Source organism: Anopheles merus, chromosome 3R (genome assembly GCF_017562075.2).
Source record: "Anopheles merus strain MAF chromosome 3R, AmerM5.1, whole genome shotgun sequence".
In the NCBI taxonomy this organism is placed as follows: Eukaryota; Metazoa; Arthropoda; class Insecta; order Diptera; family Culicidae; genus Anopheles; species Anopheles merus.
Window position 1 is genome coordinate 45,853,974 of NC_054084.1, and position 16,840 is coordinate 45,870,813.

At 43.1% G+C, this 16,840-nt stretch overlaps 3 protein-coding genes across 4 annotated transcripts; 2 read left to right on the forward strand and 1 right to left on the reverse strand.

Moving 5' to 3' along the window:
- Window positions 1-345: 345 nt before the first annotated feature.
- LOC121597587 (inhibitor of growth protein 4) lies at window positions 346-2,476 on the forward strand. Of its 2 annotated transcripts, none has more exons than XM_041923442.1 (5): window positions 346-553; window positions 654-1,013; window positions 1,095-1,300; window positions 1,793-1,948; window positions 2,034-2,476. In XM_041923442.1, the coding sequence occupies exons 1-5, from the start codon at window positions 517-519 to the stop codon at window positions 2,133-2,135; spliced, it is 861 nt and encodes a 286-aa protein (XP_041779376.1). In that variant the 5' UTR covers window positions 346-516; the 3' UTR covers window positions 2,136-2,476. The 2 variants fall into 2 exon arrangements, with proteins under 2 accessions (XP_041779376.1, XP_041779378.1); XM_041923444.1 differs by having other exon boundaries at window positions 347-553; window positions 1,095-1,261.
- Window positions 2,477-3,100: 624 nt separating this feature from the next.
- Window positions 3,101-5,474, forward strand: LOC121596892 (serine/threonine-protein kinase RIO3). The gene is made up of 2 exons (XM_041922258.1): window positions 3,101-4,777; window positions 4,850-5,474. Exons 1-2 carry the CDS (start codon window positions 3,299-3,301, stop codon window positions 5,165-5,167), a joined length of 1,797 nt encoding a protein of 598 aa, XP_041778192.1. The 5' UTR covers window positions 3,101-3,298; the 3' UTR covers window positions 5,168-5,474.
- A 40-nt stretch (window positions 5,475-5,514) lies between these two features.
- Window positions 5,515-15,906, reverse strand: LOC121596891 (zinc finger protein with KRAB and SCAN domains 8-like). The gene is made up of 4 exons (XM_041922257.1): window positions 14,206-15,906; window positions 6,137-6,413; window positions 5,966-6,066; window positions 5,515-5,889 (listed from the first exon to the last, which is right to left on the reverse strand). The coding sequence occupies exons 1-4, from the start codon at window positions 15,523-15,525 to the stop codon at window positions 5,620-5,622; spliced, it is 1,968 nt and encodes a 655-aa protein (XP_041778191.1). The 5' UTR covers window positions 15,526-15,906; the 3' UTR covers window positions 5,515-5,619.
- Window positions 15,907-16,840: the final 934 nt, after the last annotated feature.

Genomic DNA, 16,840 nt, shown 5'->3' on the forward strand with positions numbered 1-16,840 from the left:
GAGAACTTGAATCGTTTAGAACACGTTGAGTGGTCGTTTAGTAGATTTGTGGCACTTGGGGCGTAGCCTACCCTGAGCTATAAACGTCATTTCCATACAATTACAGATTGCGCCAAGAATGTGCATAAATTTTTAAGATTACTTGTCCGAGATATATATTTTTTTCCAGATAAATATATAGAATCGATCCGATTGATCTGAGATTGCGCATCGTTTATTGATACGGGGAAGTCGTGTTCGATTGGTGCCAGAGCGCCGCCTAATGCAGACTGCTCGAAAGACCTAACCGACTGCTGCTCGAAAAGAAACATCCGTGAGAAATGTCAAATAACAATGGCAGTGCGAAATATGCTACCTGGGAACGAAAGCAAAGAAAAAGAATCACACACACTTCTCAAAAACTTGGAAAACACACACAAAACAGACGTATCTCGGAGTGATTTTTGTTAATATTCTCCGTTGCGGTGGATCGAAACAACTTTTCGCAGCGTGTTTGAACCAGTGAAGAGTGAAAAAATGACGTCGGCCTTGTATTTGGAGCATTATTTAGATGGTACGACAGACACGGCATTAGCCTTTGCATCCCCTACCGCGAGCACCATCGGTGCGGAACATAGTTCGGGTGTGTAACAACGTTTACCTATCTTTTGCAGGTTTAGAACATCTACCCAACGAATTGAAGCGAAACTTTACGCTGATGCGCGATCTGGACTCTCGGGCCCAGGTGCTGATGAAATCGATCGACGAAAAGGCGGATGAGTACTTGAAATCGCTAGTCAACTCCAAGGAAAACATCTCGAACGAGGTGAAGAAGGAAAAGTTGCAGGGCATCCAGGAGCTGTTCAACAAAGCGAAGGAGTATGGCGACGACAAGGTACAGCTGGCGATACAGACGTACGAACTGGTGGATAAGCATATACGTCGTTTGGACTCGGATTTGGCCCGGTTTGAGGGTGAAATCCAAGACAAAACTGTGAATGCGCGTGAAAAGTCGGAGGAAAACGTTACCAAAAGTAAGTTGCGCCTTTGTCCGTGGGCGCGGTGTGTGGGTGCGGTGGTTGAAACTTTCATCTTTTTTCATCTTTTTTTTGCAGAGGGCCGTAAAAAAGTGAAGGATAGCAAGAGTACGGTGAAAAAGAAGCGCACGCACTCCTCCGAAGATGAGGCCAAACCGGCTGGCAACGGGGGTGTGGCAAACAGTGGAACCAGCAGCGGTGCGGCCAACTCGAACGGAAAGGGCAAAAACACAAAGAAGCAGAAGGTAAATCAAGAAAAAGAAGGTCGCAAAGGGCAAAATAAGGTAAAATCATTCTTTCATCCCGCATCCTATGCAAAGCATCACACGTTTTTTACTTTGTGTGTGTGATCATTTGTTTTTTTTTCTTCTTTGCTTTGCTGGTTTTACTTTCTTAATTATTCTATTCTATGTAATACTTTACTTACAATTTACGTTCCAATGTATCCGCTTCAGACTCGGTTGCAATTGCTGTAATTGTTGTTTATTCTTTTAAATTCTCTCGGTGTGTACATAATGGTTTAAATTTTTTCCTAGTTCCTGCATAGATATAGTGCCTTTCTTAAGTAGCATTGTTGATGAAGTAGTTTGTGCCAACCTAAGGCAGACTATAACGGATTTTATGTTTTATCTTTGACATAAAAGCGCACCTCGAGCGCAAGCTGGTTTGTTAATAGTTCATCTCATCTTGCATGCATTTGGTTCCGATCGTTAATGCTGGCGCATGGTGTTCGGCCTGCAAACATTCTGTCTAATCCCGTACATTGCACTTTACAGAAGGGTGTGGAGAACGATGACGCAGCGCAGGACGGTGGACACTCCACGCCACATCCAAGCGACGTGCTCGATATGCCAGTCGATCCCAACGAACCGACCTACTGCCTGTGCCATCAGGTGTCATACGGAGAGATGATTGGATGCGACAATCCGGACGTACGTATTACAAATGATGCGACATATGGAACAATGGCAAATGACGCCCTTTTTTCACGGCCAATTTGTTCTCTCCCATTTTCAGTGTCCCATCGAATGGTTCCATTTCGCGTGCGTCGGTCTGACGACGAAACCGAAAGGGAAGTGGTTCTGTCCGAAATGTTCGCAAGATCGAAAGAAGAAATAAGCGCACCCACCACCACCACACGACATACAACAACATACATTTGGAAAACGTGCTGCAAAGGACGCTGCGCACGGCTATTTTTACCTTTGAATCACTATTTTCATACATTCTTTTTCCATGTTTTAACATAGCTTTTATTTAATTGTACAGTCAGTAATATTATAACGCGACGTTTGTTCCTGGGGCTGGAAAAACGTGTATAGGCCGATAGAATATAATGTAGATGATTTAAATGGACGCAAGATGTTGAGTCAGAGATGAACGTAGATGGCTAGAGCGATTTTTTAATAAAAGTATGGTAATAATAAATGTCCCCACATACGATGATGGCATTAAACAGATTCGCGTTTTAATTGCAATTTATCCATAAAGTAGATATATTTACAATCATAATAATATCGTGTATAAAAATCCAATTTTTTACAGAGAAATAACCCAGTTCCCATACATCTGTAACACAAAATTCCAGTAAATTCGTGCTCGAATGTGATACAGTCTGTTCCCGAGTTACGCGGTTTCTGCGTTCCCGATGAATCCGCGTAACTCGAATATCCGCGTAAGTCGAATTTCACGTTTTTTGACTGAAATACTATTGATTACCCGTAGTTTTTGATTTAATTTAGTATGTTTATACACTTTATCATTCATTTGATATGATTCGTGCAGAAAATTATAAGATTTATGGCTTTTAAGCGGTTTCAATTTGTTGGAAAAATGCAATTTTTACCGAACTTGAAGCAAATTGTACTGATTTGACATTTAATCTGCCAAATTAAGAAAACCGCGTATCTCCGAATCCGCGTAAGTCGAGAACCGTGTAACTCGGGAACAGACTGTAAATCAAAGATTTAAAAAAAAATCGATGAATAACTGATCACAAAATATAAAACGTATAAATATTTGTAAAATTCGGCAAAAAGCGCCGTGTAATCGTTGCTCAAGAAAAAAAACAGTGTTGCCAGATATTGTTCCTTCAGTGCTTTGTTTATATTGTCAAGCATGTTTTTCTTTCCTCTTGGTCCCACATTTCTGTCTGGCTATTTCGTCATATTTTTACACCTATCGAAAGCCTAGCTGAATCACGCTTTTTCGCTCGTGCGAATTATCTTTAGGAATCGTATTCAACAAAAGTGTAGCAAGTTAAGCCGAACAACACAAACAGAATGTCTTCACCGTGGGCCAAAATTCAACCCGTAGCGGAGGTGGATCTGCAGGAGATCATGTCAGAGGAATTTGCCCGTGAGCTACTAGCCAAGGAAAGTCCCCCGTCAAATGAAGTGAAAACACCGAAACCACCGCCAGCTGTAATGCAGTCGGAACCAGGACCAACGTCCTCTTCGTCATCCTCTTCGTCGTCGTCGTCGAAGAAGGTGCCCGTCCCGGTGGTGGACACGTTTGAAGAACCGGTGGCCGGTTGTTCACGTGCGCTCGATCCAGGGAAACAGTCGGTAGAAATTCCGGAAGATGTGCTGCGGGCGATTGAGGAAGCGGACCAAAAGGAACACGATTCCGATGCGATCATTGCGCAAATGCTGCAGGCACAGTTCGATGCCGAGTACGATGAGCAAATCAAGCGCGAAGAAAATCACCGGAACAAGGACTCCAAGGTGAAGGTGTCGTACAAAAACTATCGCGTGATTCCGGAGGAGCTGCTGTACGAGGAACCGGTCGAGATACCGGTCGACCAGAAGGCGGACTGGGATCGGTTTGAGACGAACGAGAAGGAGCAAAAGCTTTTGCCGCGTGCTGGATTCCGGCTGAACGAGCAGGGCGAAATGCTGACGAAGCATAACCTCGACATTAGTGGCCGGAGCAACGCGTGCAAGGTAATGTCCTTTCCGCCAGAGTTTTCGACCGGCGATGCGGCCGGTTTCGACATGAAGCTATCGAACAAGGTGTTCAACCAGCTAAAGACACACTCGAAGAAGGCAACGAAAATGAAGCACAAGGCACAGGATAGGAAGGAAAATGTGGCCACCGCCGAGATGGGTCTGGACGAGCCGACCCGCTTGATACTGTACAAGTGGATCAACAATCAGCTGCTGGAATCGATCGATGGTGTAATATCGACCGGCAAGGAAGCGATCATCTTGCACGCCGAAACGGACCCGTACAATCCGAACCTCAAGGAGGACGAACCCAGCCCACCGAAGGAAGTAGCGATCAAGGTGTTCAGCACGACGTTGAACGAGTTTAAGCAGCGCGATCGATACATTAAGGATGATTTCCGGTTTGCGGGTCGGTTTTCCAAACAGAATGCACGCACCGTCATTAACATGTGGGCCGAGAAGGAGCTGCGGAACTTGAACCGGATCCAGCGCGTTGGCATCCAGTGTCCGAAGGTGGTGGCGCTCAAGAAGAATGTGCTGGTGATGGAGTTTATAGGGGAGAACATGATACCGGCACCGAAGCTGAAGGAAGCGATTCTGTCGGATTCGCAGCTGAGCCGGGCCTATCTAGAGGTGGTAGAGATAATGCACAAACTGTACAAGGAGGCACACCTGGTACACGCGGATCTGTCCGAGTACAACATTCTCATGCACGACAATCACTGCTGGATCATCGATGTGGCGCAATCCGTCGAACCGGGCCACCCGGGGGCGTTGGAATTCCTGATGCGGGATTGCGATAACATTTGCACCGTAAGTGTTTTGGCCTTTCTTTCCACAGTGGAGCAGCAGTGGTTTGAACGTTTTGCTTTTCGTACATTTTAGTTCTTCTCGAAACGCGGCGTCAGTGACGTGAAGAGCAAGGAAGAGCTGTTCTTTGACATTACTGGATTGGATCCGATATCGCACAATGCTGCCATTTTGGAGCGGATACACATGAAGGGCGAACCGGCTCATATTGCGACCACGGTGGATGACGATATGCCGGAACAGTTCAAACCGTTGCAATATCCGTTCGAGTTCGCCTGGTCTGTGGCGGGGCCGGGTAAGAAGCAAAGCACGTCGGCCGTTCCGACCGCATGTGTGGTGGGCTCTTCCGACGATGAAGTAACTGTAAAGGAGGAGGTACTTAGCGTCGCTTGAAAGAGTCCGTGATTAGTATGGGAATAGGTTATGTTTTGTCAAATCTGAAATGAATTCGGTTTCGAACATCCTCATAATTTTCTCATTTATTTTCGCTACTGAAGCATTGCTCTGCATGTTAAGCATTGAATGAAAATACTGGATTTAATTATGAACACATTACGCTGTTTTACATTACTTCTGTTTACCAAAACAACCGGTTTGACCATGATTGGGTTGGAATTGAAATAAATAACGTTCGGCGACGAAACGCTTTATACTTGTATTTACTAGTCCGCTTCGTTCTCCCAGCCAACGAACAGTTTTAGTTTCGACAGTAAAATATTTATTACGGGTAAATAAATTATGTATAATTGGCTACACTTTCATACTAAGATAGTTGCGTTAAAAGAGAATATCACATCAACAGAATTGCCTCCCAGCAGCAGCAGCAGCAGCAGCAAGGATCTCGATCAGACGAACTCGGAATCTGGCGGCTTAAACTGGCATTTCTTGGCGTGCGTCCTCATGTTGCTTGATTGTGTAAAGCTTTGGCCACAGTTTGGATGCGGACACTTGTACGGTTTGTAGCCGGTGTGATAGTTGAGGTGTGTTTTGAGATGATGCTTTTTGGTGAACGCTTTTGGGCAGATGGGGCACGCGAACGGTTTGATGCCGGAGTGCAATCGATGATGCAGTGTCATATTGCTACGATCGGCGAAACTTTTACCACACACGGAACACTGTCGGAGAGGGAGGGAGGGTGTCACATTAGTATAAATATGGTATATTTTATAGTTAAACTTTAAAAGTACCTACCTGGTATGGTTTCTCTCCCGAATGGGTACGCAAGTGCTGCTTGAGAAGCATTTTGCGCGAAAAGCGCTTCCCACACTCATTGCACTTGTGCGGTTTAACACCTGTAGGGGATGAAAAAAAAAACGAGAGTTTGAATTATCCTTCGAAATGTAACACAACCGTTCGACTTACCAGTATGTATTCGGACATGCATATTAAACGCCACCCGCTGGTTGAACGACTTGGGACAGTGGGGACACGAGTATTCCTTTTTATTGCGATGGATCTTGAGATGGCTGCTAAGGTAGCCCTTGTCGTTGAACATTTTTCCACACTCCGGACACTTGGCGGCAAACTCCTTCGTTCCGCGGTGCACCGACACGTGGTACTTGTAGTTGCGCAGCTGGGAAAATCCCTTACCACACTCTTCACACTCGAAGCGGGGTGTTTTGTGGCTCTTTTCGTGCGTCTAGTGGGGTGGAAAAAAATGGAGAAAACGGCAAATATTTACATTACTACGGTGAATGTTAATGTCAATTTAGAAAAAAAATCATTACCGATCATTCTGAACAGTGATCAGTGAACATGCGTCCCAAAAAACACTGGAGTTATTCGCTAATTATAAATAAAAAAAATGAAAACGTGAATTACGGTATTCGTTGAGCACCCTGTCGTGTATATTATTCAATGTAGTTTTGATAATTCAAATAATTTAAGATATCCTGTCATTTTTAGCACTAATTTGGTCCGATAACAGGGCTAAGCAACGAAATTCCGATTAGCTTGCAGTTTTACGACATCGAATCTTATTTAGAACTCATATTGGGTCGGAGAATGATCTTGAATTGGTATTGAGTCTGCTACTGATTCGAAACCCTTACTGTTCCTAGGAATGGGCATAATATTTTCCCGGAAATCGCAAACAGTGCTTGGACCTATATATAACTCAGCAAGCAATAATACCTAATTCCTAATTAATTCCTAATACCTAATAAATTCCTATATCATGCTGGACTAAGAACTAGTGGTGGGAATGGTGGGGGGCTATTGCAAATAATTCGCCAGTCTCGGGGCCCTAGCAGCTATTCCACTCTGTTAACTTACTGTATACTATTGACCATCGATTTCGACGGGGCCCCTCAATCGACGCGGCCAAAGGCGACCGCCTGGTACGCCTACCGTTAGAACCGCCTGATCCGCTGGTGAGAATGGATCGTTTGCAAGTAAATTTTGATTTTTTGCGGCTTTCAATACGTAGCATCGTTGGACCCAAACGCCTAATTTTATGCCTAATTGTTTTATGCCGAAACAGACTCCGTTTCGATGCCGATTATGATCTCGGAGCCAATTCCGATTATGTAATGTAAACTGCCGGTCTCATGGTACAGTCGTCAACTCGTACGACTTAACAACATGCCCGTCATGGGTTCAAGTCCCAAATAGACCGTGCCGCCATACGTAGGACTGACTAACCTGCTATGGGGGGAAATCAATAAGTCACTGAAAGCCAACCCTACAAGTGTGTTGGCAGGCCTAGACCGGCATCGGTTGTTGAGCCAAAGAAGAAGAAGAAGAATGTAAACTTTGGTTTGCTTTTTTTTAAATAAAAAACAGCACAGCACAAAGACAAGATAAAATTTACTTTTTGGTAGTTACTGGTGGTAGTTAGATACATCTTGAGATTTAACCTTATATTAATTTTAATATGCAATCGAAGGCTTCTTACTGATTGATGTGATTGGCTTAAAATAGATATTAACTTGCATAGTTCTTGGAGGTTTAGTGGAAAATTAGGAGAGCTTGGAGAAAAAATCGGTTGTTAAAATCATGAAACTAAAGGGAAAAAGCATAAAAAAGATGGACAAGAATGTCACACTAACTGGCTGCGTGACACTTACAAAATAACTTGTATTAGCCGACTTGACCGCGTGGGGAAAGAAGAAAACTTAAGTTAGACTATAGACGTTAAAGCGAACTACAATGTTTGTTTTTTGTAGAGTGTAACAGTTTGCTTAAAAAAACAGATTGAATACTGTTTAAAAAAAAAAGCGATCGGCAAACTTTTGAGGCAAAGCGCCAAATTTAGTACATAATCGAGAGTCGCGGGCCAGGAGCAAACGTTTTTTACACTTAAACTATTACATTAAAATTGTTTGAATAAAAAATTAGAAATCAAATAATTCGTCTATAATATCAAGCAATACAAAAAGCGATAATGTTGTTTATATTCTGTTATTATATCATCCAACTCGAATGACTTAACAACATGTTCGTCGTCGACTTCAAGCCACCATACGTAGGACTAACTATCCTGCTAGGGGTATTCAATAAGTCACTGAAAGTCAAATCCACTAGTGGTGCATAGGCACGACGTGACCGACAACGGTTGCTGTGTCAAAGAAGATGAAAAAATATATCATCCAAGCAAGGCTCAAAATTGATAGTTCCTATTGTTAAAACTAATTGCAAAGATTGGTCAGTTGATGATCAGCAACAGAGTGCGTACACATGTGATCAGTTAAAACTACAAAGCAACAGCAATATCACTTCTTAATGACCATCTCCCTTACCATGCTTCAAAAAAGTTTTTGCTTTTGTAGTACAAAAGCCTTAACGGCTGAAATATTATTGAGACAAACGTACATGTGAGTTACTATTAAGTAATGTCAAGTCAGATAAATTGATAACTGATTCCTTATGAAAAAGCATTTGACAATCGTTGTAAAAAGTAACAGTGTATTATTGTCGCAGTCGTAAAAACAACACACTGGTTTTAAGTTTTTTTTTTTAAATATTCGTTTCTGTTTTGCATCTCATTGTCTTGTTCTAACAATGTTAGTGATACATACTGGAAATTTGACCATAATGATTAGTCCGTCAATCCACATTACGATAGTCAAAGTTAAAAGAGTTCTACGGTATGAAATGTTATACTAAAAGACGTTTGTATACGAATAGGTTCTTTCTCATCTTTCAAAATCAAATAAATCCTTTCGCGGGCCGAACTTTGCCGACCGGCTGGTTTAAAACATCGAAAAATTGTTTAGTTCCAGGAAATTAAATTTTACCATGTCGGGCTATATAGGCATACGAGAAATAGTTAGCGTACTTGTTAGTTGTATGTTTGATGGTTCGCTAATAGTCAAATTAATAAGCATGCATGCGAAAAATGTCAACTCTTGGTAAATAAAACATGAAAAATCATGTTTTGGTATTGGTATTGTCATCAATTGAGTTTAAGCGTTAATCTAGGCAATACACGTTCAATTAGTGAATACAGACAATACTGGATAGTCTTCGAGAATGATTTTGGAAGGAAATTTATCCCCATCATGTTTTGTACAATTCGGTATATCTTAGGAGTAAACAATTGAACGATTGTCGGTTGATTTCATGATTAATATGAAAATATGTAAGTGTATGTAAATTATTCCCCCGCGCCAATGGGGGCGGAGAAAACACGCAGCCTCGGCTCAACACGGACTCTCTAAGGGACATTACTGTCCAAAAGGAATTCAAAACCGCTTTAGAAGAGTCTCTACTACCAGAAGACAGATACTAAACTACGAGCGAGAGGTGGAACGCTCTAAAAACAACAATAATAAACTGTGCAAGAAATATACTCTCACCACGTCGTGGCAACACCTAATCTGGCTGGTTCGACGATGAATGCAGACAAGTGACCGAACGTAAGAATGCTGCATACCGAGCAATGCAGCAACGGCATAGAACGCGGGCATGCGCAGAGGAATATTCACGGCTTAGACGCGAAGAGAAACGAGTTCACCGCTCCAAGAAGCATGCTTTGGAAGAGCAAAACATGCGGGAACTCGAGCAAACCAGAGAGGCGTACGGACCGACACGAAAGTTTTACCAAGCGATAGCAGGTCACCGAAACAACGTTGTACCTAAGGTAACCTGCTGTCGCAACAAGGATGGAGATCTGGTCAGTAACCAGCCAGAGGTCCTCTCGCGGTGGGCTCAGCACTTTGATGAATTACTCAACGACCAGTTTAGCGAACAGCTAGAAGCGCCACTAGCAGATAGTGTCATGCTACTGCCACCTAGCATAGAAGAAACACGAAAGGCTATCCGTCGGCTGAAAAATAACAAGGTACCCGGAACCGACGGAATTGCAGCCGAACTGGTCAAGAATGGAGGTGCACGACTAGAAAACGAGATTCATCAAATTGTTACTGAGGTGTGGGATAGCGAATCGATGCCTTGTGATTGGAATCTCGGCATCATCTACCCCATATACAAGAAGGGAGATAGGTTGGACTGCAACAACTACAGGGGTATTACGGTGTTGAATACCGCCTATAAAATATTCTCCCTGATCCTTCAGGATCGCCTTGTCCCGCACGTCGAAGAGATAGTCGGAAACTATCAAAGAGGATTCCGAAACGGAAAATCTACCACTGATCAGATCTTCACCATGCGGCAGATCTTGGAGAAGATGGCTGAATACAGACACGACACATACCATCTCTTCATTGACTTCAAAGCCGCATATGATAGCATAGCCAGGGTAAAACTGTATGACGCTATGAGCTCTTTTGGAATCCCGGCCAAACTGATAAGGCTAGTTAGAATGACTATGACCAACGTCACATGCCAGGTGAGGGTGGATGGAAAACTCTCAGGACCTTTTGCTACCACCAAGGGTCTGCGCCAGGGGGACGGGCTTGCTTGTCTCTTATTCAACCTGGCGCTAGAGAGGGCCATCCGTGACTCGAGGGTGGAGACTACGGGAACCATCTTCTATAAGTCAACCCAGATCCTGGCATACGCTGATGATATAGACATCATTGGTCTGCGGCTCTCCTATGTAGCAGAAGCCTACCAAGGGATCGAGCAGGCGGCAGAGAGCCTCGGATTGCAGATAAACGAGGCAAAGACCAAACTGATGGTGGCAACATCAGCGGGCCCACCAACAAATAATCAGAATCTACGTAGGCGTGACGTGCAGATAGGTGAACGCACTTTTGAAGTCGTCCCACAATTCACCTATCTTGGGTCAAAGGTCAGCAACGACAACAGCATGGAAGCTGAGTTGCGCGCAAGGATGCTGGCTGCTAACCGGTCATTCTACAGCCTGAAAAAGCAGTTTACCTCAAAGAACCTGTCGCGACGGACGAAGCTGGGACTATATAGTACCTATATAGTACCAGTACTCACATACGCCTCTGAGACATGGACACTGTCCAAATCTGACGAAACCCTCTTAGCCGCGTTCGAGAGGAAGATGCTCAGAAGGATACTTGGCCCCGTATGTGTGGAAGGACAATGGAGGAGCCGCTATAATGACGAGCTATACGAGATGTACGGCGACCTCACTGTCGTACAGCGTATAAAGCTCGCCAGGCTCCGGTGGGCTGGCCATGTTATACGCATGGAAACGGACGACCCAGCCCGTAAAGTCTTTTTAGGCCGTCCACAAGGACAGAGGAGGCGTGGTAGGCCCAAATTGAGGTGGCAAGATGGCGTGGAGGCGTCCGCCATTAAGGCCGGGATAACGGACTGGCAGACGAAGGCGCGAGACCGTGAGCGGTTTCGGACACTCCTGAGGCAGGCCAAGACCGCAAAGCGGTTGTAGCGCCGGATAAGTAAGTAAGTAAGTATGTAAATTATGAAAATATTTTTCACTATTCTTCAGTTTACTATTTCAACTAGTTTACTCTAATTATTTCCAGAAAAAGTTTGTAGTTTTAGTAGATTAAGATACTTTAGAGGTGTGACATTACAACACACATTATTAAACGATTTCACATCTGATAACAATGTAAGTGTACGGCTGGCCCCATGTTACAGTCGTCAACACATACGACTTTATGTCATGCCCGTCATGAGTTCTAGTCCCGTACCGGGTGTCCCCACCCTGTCCCATACGTAGGACTGAGTATGCTGCTATAGATAACCCAATGAGTCACTAATAATATTCAAACTGATAATATGATAATGCTAATTGACATTATTAAATAATAATAATAATAATGTTATACAATAATACTAATTTAGGGGACACTGGATCAAGGGAGATGTTAGGGGAATAATTTAGGACTTAGGTGTAGGATAGGTTTTAGGTACTTAATTTGTCACAGCCTCAAGAGTGCAAGACATATATGTTGGTAAATGAATAAATAAATAGATAAATCGTCACTAATAAAAGTCATAGTCGTGACAGCGATGGTCCAGACAGACAGGACGATACCAATTAAACTGTTGTTGCGCGAAATAAGAAGGTTAGAATTACATATCACTTATCAATCTTAGATGAAGATGACCCACCTCTGACTTCTACAAAGGATGGAAATGCTCGAGGTATCTTGCGATAATTTGATAAAGCTACAAATATTCACACGAGTAGATGTTTGAGAGCTGAACAAAAGCATAAAGATGACGAGTTATTAGCACTATCAACACCAATCTACCAAGCACCGAACCCCGAGTCCACTGTACGCGCGCGTGTTTCAATTCAATGTAGTCTTGTTCTATATTTTTAAAAGAAATTTATCATAATACAGGGGTTTCCACGATTTATTGGTTGGTTCTCATTAAGTTTTGGTGGGTTCCTTTTTTTTTTGGCGCGTTCTCCAGATTTTTTGGCCGTTTCCCAGATTTTGTTGGTCCAATTGTATTGATATCCAATCGGAAAATACTAATAAATTATAGGAACGAACCAAAAATCTAAGGGATATGATCAAAAAATCGAGAGAACGCACCAAAAAATCATAGGAAGTGACCAATAAATCGTGGGTAACCCTGTAACTAACATATGTGCATAATTTTTAAAATTTGATGAATTTAGAATGTAAATTATTTTTAAAAATATTCATGACATTCAAAAGTACAAAAGATAAGAAGGAAACAATATCATCATCACCCGGAGTTGACAATACACTTAAACTATATTAGTTCAACGAACCAGCATTGACAATTTCTTGTGGCATTTTATTGTAATGCTGGATTCCTGTGTGAAACAAATAATTTCTTGCTCCTGCAGTCATACAGTTTGGCACTCTTGGAGCATTTGCTCCCCGTATAGGATAATGGTGAATGTCTACTCCTCTCACGACTCTCTGCGTAAGATAGGAAGGTAGTCTTTTGATTAAATTATCATTAAATAGCATTGTCTGATATGTCACTCTTTGTTTGATAGACATCAAGTCTTATGCAAAGTGTAACCGATCCGAATGTGCGCTTTCGGAAAAGGACCATAACCAGAGACTGATTTTCCTATAAGCGGGCTGCGCTTCATTTACTACTATTTGTTTTGATTCTTGCATTATACATACAATCGAAATTGGAAGATAATTGCCAAATAATAAAAAAAACCTTCAATCATGAGAGTGTATGCTTGTAAAGACGTTTCAATTAGAATTCTTAAGAAATTTGTCAAAGGCTTTGATTGTACCGATTGCGCTACGAATACATACAGTTTATTCAAAACATGTATAAATTAGAACGCTTTGAGGGAAAGGAACTGGTAAATATTTATCTTTTGTTATTTTCTTATCTTTTCGATAGTATTTTAAATATTTGAATATATAGTTTTGTATAAGTATAGTATACAAAATAGTATATGCTACATGTACCAGAATAACCAGGCATGTATGATCAATTTTTATTAAGGATCATGTTTATCACAATAAGTATTTAGTTTTTTTTTCAATTATTTTTTTGTAAGATTAACATTATTGAAATTTCCGATCATACAGAAACTCAAAACTACAATCATATTTGTGTGTCAAAAGTGTCTACGATCACATGAAATAGATACAATTCATTAGAAAAAAAAAATGCTGCGAAAACGTATTTAGCGTTATCATTCAAAAACTTATAATCAGGTGATATTTCACAAAAAAAACTTCCATATGCTAACATTGTAATTGTTTATGTTACAGAGTTTTCCATGATTTTTCGGTTGTTTCCCCAACTTTTTGGGGTTACATCTTACGATTTCTAGTTCCTTCGGTTCATTGGAATCCTCTAATTGAAAATCAATACAAATACTGGGTAGCGTCCAATAGTTCATGAGACCAATTAAAAACAAAAATATACTAAGCATATAAAACATTTCCGGGGCATCTCGGGGACCTTTTATCGCTTCGCTTCGATGTGTAAAAAAGACTTTACATACATTTACAGAGTGATGACGCGGTCCCGTGATACAGTCGTTAACTCGCATGACTGAACAACATCTCCTACGATTATCTTCAGTATATCACAGAAAGTTATATCCTGCGAACATTACTTACCATAAGCGTGTCTTGGTTTCCGAAAATCTTATCACAAATCGCACACTGATAAGAGCACTCGGGAAACATGAGCGTACAGAGCGTACCAGTGGCGGCGGCGGCACTCGTACTGCCCGGCTCATGATGGTGATGCAGGTGATGATGATGATGGTGTAGGTGGTGTGCGTGGAACAGATCCGTTTTCGAGTCCTTACCGCCATCGCCCGAGGTGACCGTTGTGCCTCCATCCGAGGCACCTTCGTCCTCTCCACTAACCTGATCGAAGATACTATTCTGGTTTTCATCACTTTTCTGCAGCTGATAGAAACTGTTAAATAGTGCAGCACTGGCAGCGTGTAGTGGAGCCGTGCCCGAGCCGGCCAATATGGCAGCCGCGGACAAACTTGCCGCACGGGGATGCGGCTGATTATGTTGCTGCTGCTGCTGTTGCATCGAGATGCCGATCGATGCCGAAGCTGTACCTGTGGCAAGCAACGCATCGGGCGGGGCTGACGGGGTCATGCGCTGCTGCTGATTATGATGCTGGTACTGGTGAACCGATGATACGGTGGCGGCTGCTGCTGCCGCGACCGCCGCTGCCGAGGCGTACGCGTTGAACAGTCCGACCGGATAAGGATAATTGATAGATAATCTGTTTCGTTCAATTACACTATTATTAGCATACGCGCTTAGCACCACTTTTCTCTCGACTTCCGCTTTGATGAGTGACGACGACGGCGACGACGACGACGCCAACGACGGTGATGCTGCCGACGAGGGTGACGGCGGTGTGACAGGTCCGAGCAGTCCGAGAGCAGCATCGCCGACGGCACCCCGGGATGAATGGGCAGGTTTGTGGGGAGTACCGCCACCGAAGCTGGCGGCGGGACCGGAGCCACTGATGAGCTTGGGATCGAACATGAGAGGTCCCCGGGAGCACCATGGGTTGTCCAGAACGCGGTTCAGTGGCCGGTGCGGACCAGCGAGTAGAAGCGTTTGGGAGGAAGGGGCCACGATCGAAGTTCCGGTGTCTCCGGCGGTGGCCAGCGGGATAACATTCTTCGAGGTCACCGTGCAGGCGGAAGTGGAGCCTGCGGCCGTACGGTGGTCGGTGGCCGATTGAACTATTTTCAGGCACGTTTTAACCGTCAGGTCCACTTTCTGCTCGAGCAACTCGAACTGTGGCTGAGGTGAGTGGGACATTGTGGTTGGCGCGCCAGAACCGTCGGAAGGTGAGGCGGCAGTTTGTTTGAGCAGGATACGCTCGATGCTGAAGTTGGTGTGCTTCTTGGGCAGCAGGTTCAGATCACTCATTTTGCTACAATTGTCACTAAATCCCATGCTGCGAGGATAAAAAGGCACAAAAAGCACAGAGATTCACACATTCACATACACACACACACACACACTCGGCATGCGCATCAGAGCGCTAACACTGCATTTATGATCATGTTATCAGCTCGTCTAGTAGCCGTAAAACGTATTGTTTCCAAGGCGCAAGCGTTACGAAACGAAAGACTTGGGCACAAAGTAGTAAGCGACGAACTCGATTCGAGCAATTCACTAGGCGGTTTCGCGTACTGTAGTTCAAACTATATCCTTGAGCAAGCTCGTCACAGCACAGAATGATCACACACATACACGACAGTTTCAAACAGTGGTACGCAATCCCGGTAGCAGGCTGGACACGAAATAAGCACCACGAAGCGATACGCGCGTGTGTCCAACCATTAACGTCAGTTTACCTAGATAAACTGTTTGATTAAACCCATCCGAATCATCTGTTAGGCTGCGGTGGGTTTTTCTCCATATCTCCGGACTGTGTGGTCACTGTGCAGTCACGAGTGAGCGATGCTGTGTGCTCTGTCTGGCGTACGGAGTTGGTCGAGAGCGGATCGAGATGGTCTTGGCATCTTTCGTTATTATCGCACATCATCCATGTTCTCTCCCATTCATGCATGTCTGTCTCTGTCACGGCCGTGGTTGGCAGCGGTGATGCTGCTTCCGTTCGACGGAAGACGCACTGATCTACCGTGGTTGATAGTAAGAGGCGAAGAAAAGTGTCACGAGAGACGATCCTACGGCGAGAAGATCGGCGCTAAGGCAATGAATGAAACTCGGTATCCCACACCTACTGTGCTGATGGGGGTTGCAAGAAGCAGTATTGTAATTATACGATTTCTTTGTGATTTCAGCGACAAAACAATACAATGCAGGACGCAATGTGCAAGAAAGTAAAATTATATATAAACTTGAACTATGCAGTGATCTTCTGTATGAAAATAATAATTGGAAATACTAAAGAAAGTTAAGGGAATGAAGGAAAATCGCACAAATATGTTAAATATGGTACGAAAATACGGAACAAAGACAAAACAGAAATAAAAATTAAGATTAAAAAAAAAAAAACAATACTCACTCATAACTTTTCATTGACAATTTAAAGATACATGCCCAGCTAATTTTCTCGCTATTGTCTGTAATTATAATTAGTAAACGAACTAAAACAAATAATTTATATTTTTTTAAAAATTTTATTTTATTATTAATTAACAAAATTGAAAAACAATTTTATCAATATTACCAATTAAATTCGGATCACATTTGTTTGTCATTTCGTGCATCTAGTACCATCAGTTTACCTTCGTATGCTTTT

What these genes read in the sequence shown, in the direction of transcription:
- LOC121596891 (XM_041922257.1), bottom strand. Translation starts at nt 15,525, where the DNA reads ATGGGATTTAGTGACAATTGTAGCAAAATGAGTGATCTGAACCTGCTG. An exon ending in GAAACCAAGACACGCTTATG is followed by an intron (nt 6,414 to 14,205) that starts GTAAGTAATGTT and finishes CCACCCCACTAG; the next exon opens with ACGCACGAAAAGAGCCACAA. An exon ending in GCATGTCCGAATACATACTG is followed by an intron (nt 6,067 to 6,136) that starts GTAAGTCGAACG and finishes CATCCCCTACAG; the next exon opens with GTGTTAAACCGCACAAGTGC.
- LOC121596892 (XM_041922258.1), top strand. Translation starts at nt 3,299, where the DNA reads ATGTCTTCACCGTGGGCCAAAATTCAACCCGTAGCGGAGGTGGATCTG. An exon ending in ATTGCGATAACATTTGCACC is followed by an intron (nt 4,778 to 4,849) that starts GTAAGTGTTTTG and finishes CGTACATTTTAG; the next exon opens with TTCTTCTCGAAACGCGGCGT.
- LOC121597587 (XM_041923442.1), top strand. Translation starts at nt 517, where the DNA reads ATGACGTCGGCCTTGTATTTGGAGCATTATTTAGATG. An exon ending in GGAGGAAAACGTTACCAAAA is followed by an intron (nt 1,014 to 1,094) that starts GTAAGTTGCGCC and finishes TTTTTTTTGCAG; the next exon opens with AGGGCCGTAAAAAAGTGAAG. An exon ending in GTCGCAAAGGGCAAAATAAG is followed by an intron (nt 1,301 to 1,792) that starts GTAAAATCATTC and finishes TGCACTTTACAG; the next exon opens with AAGGGTGTGGAGAACGATGA.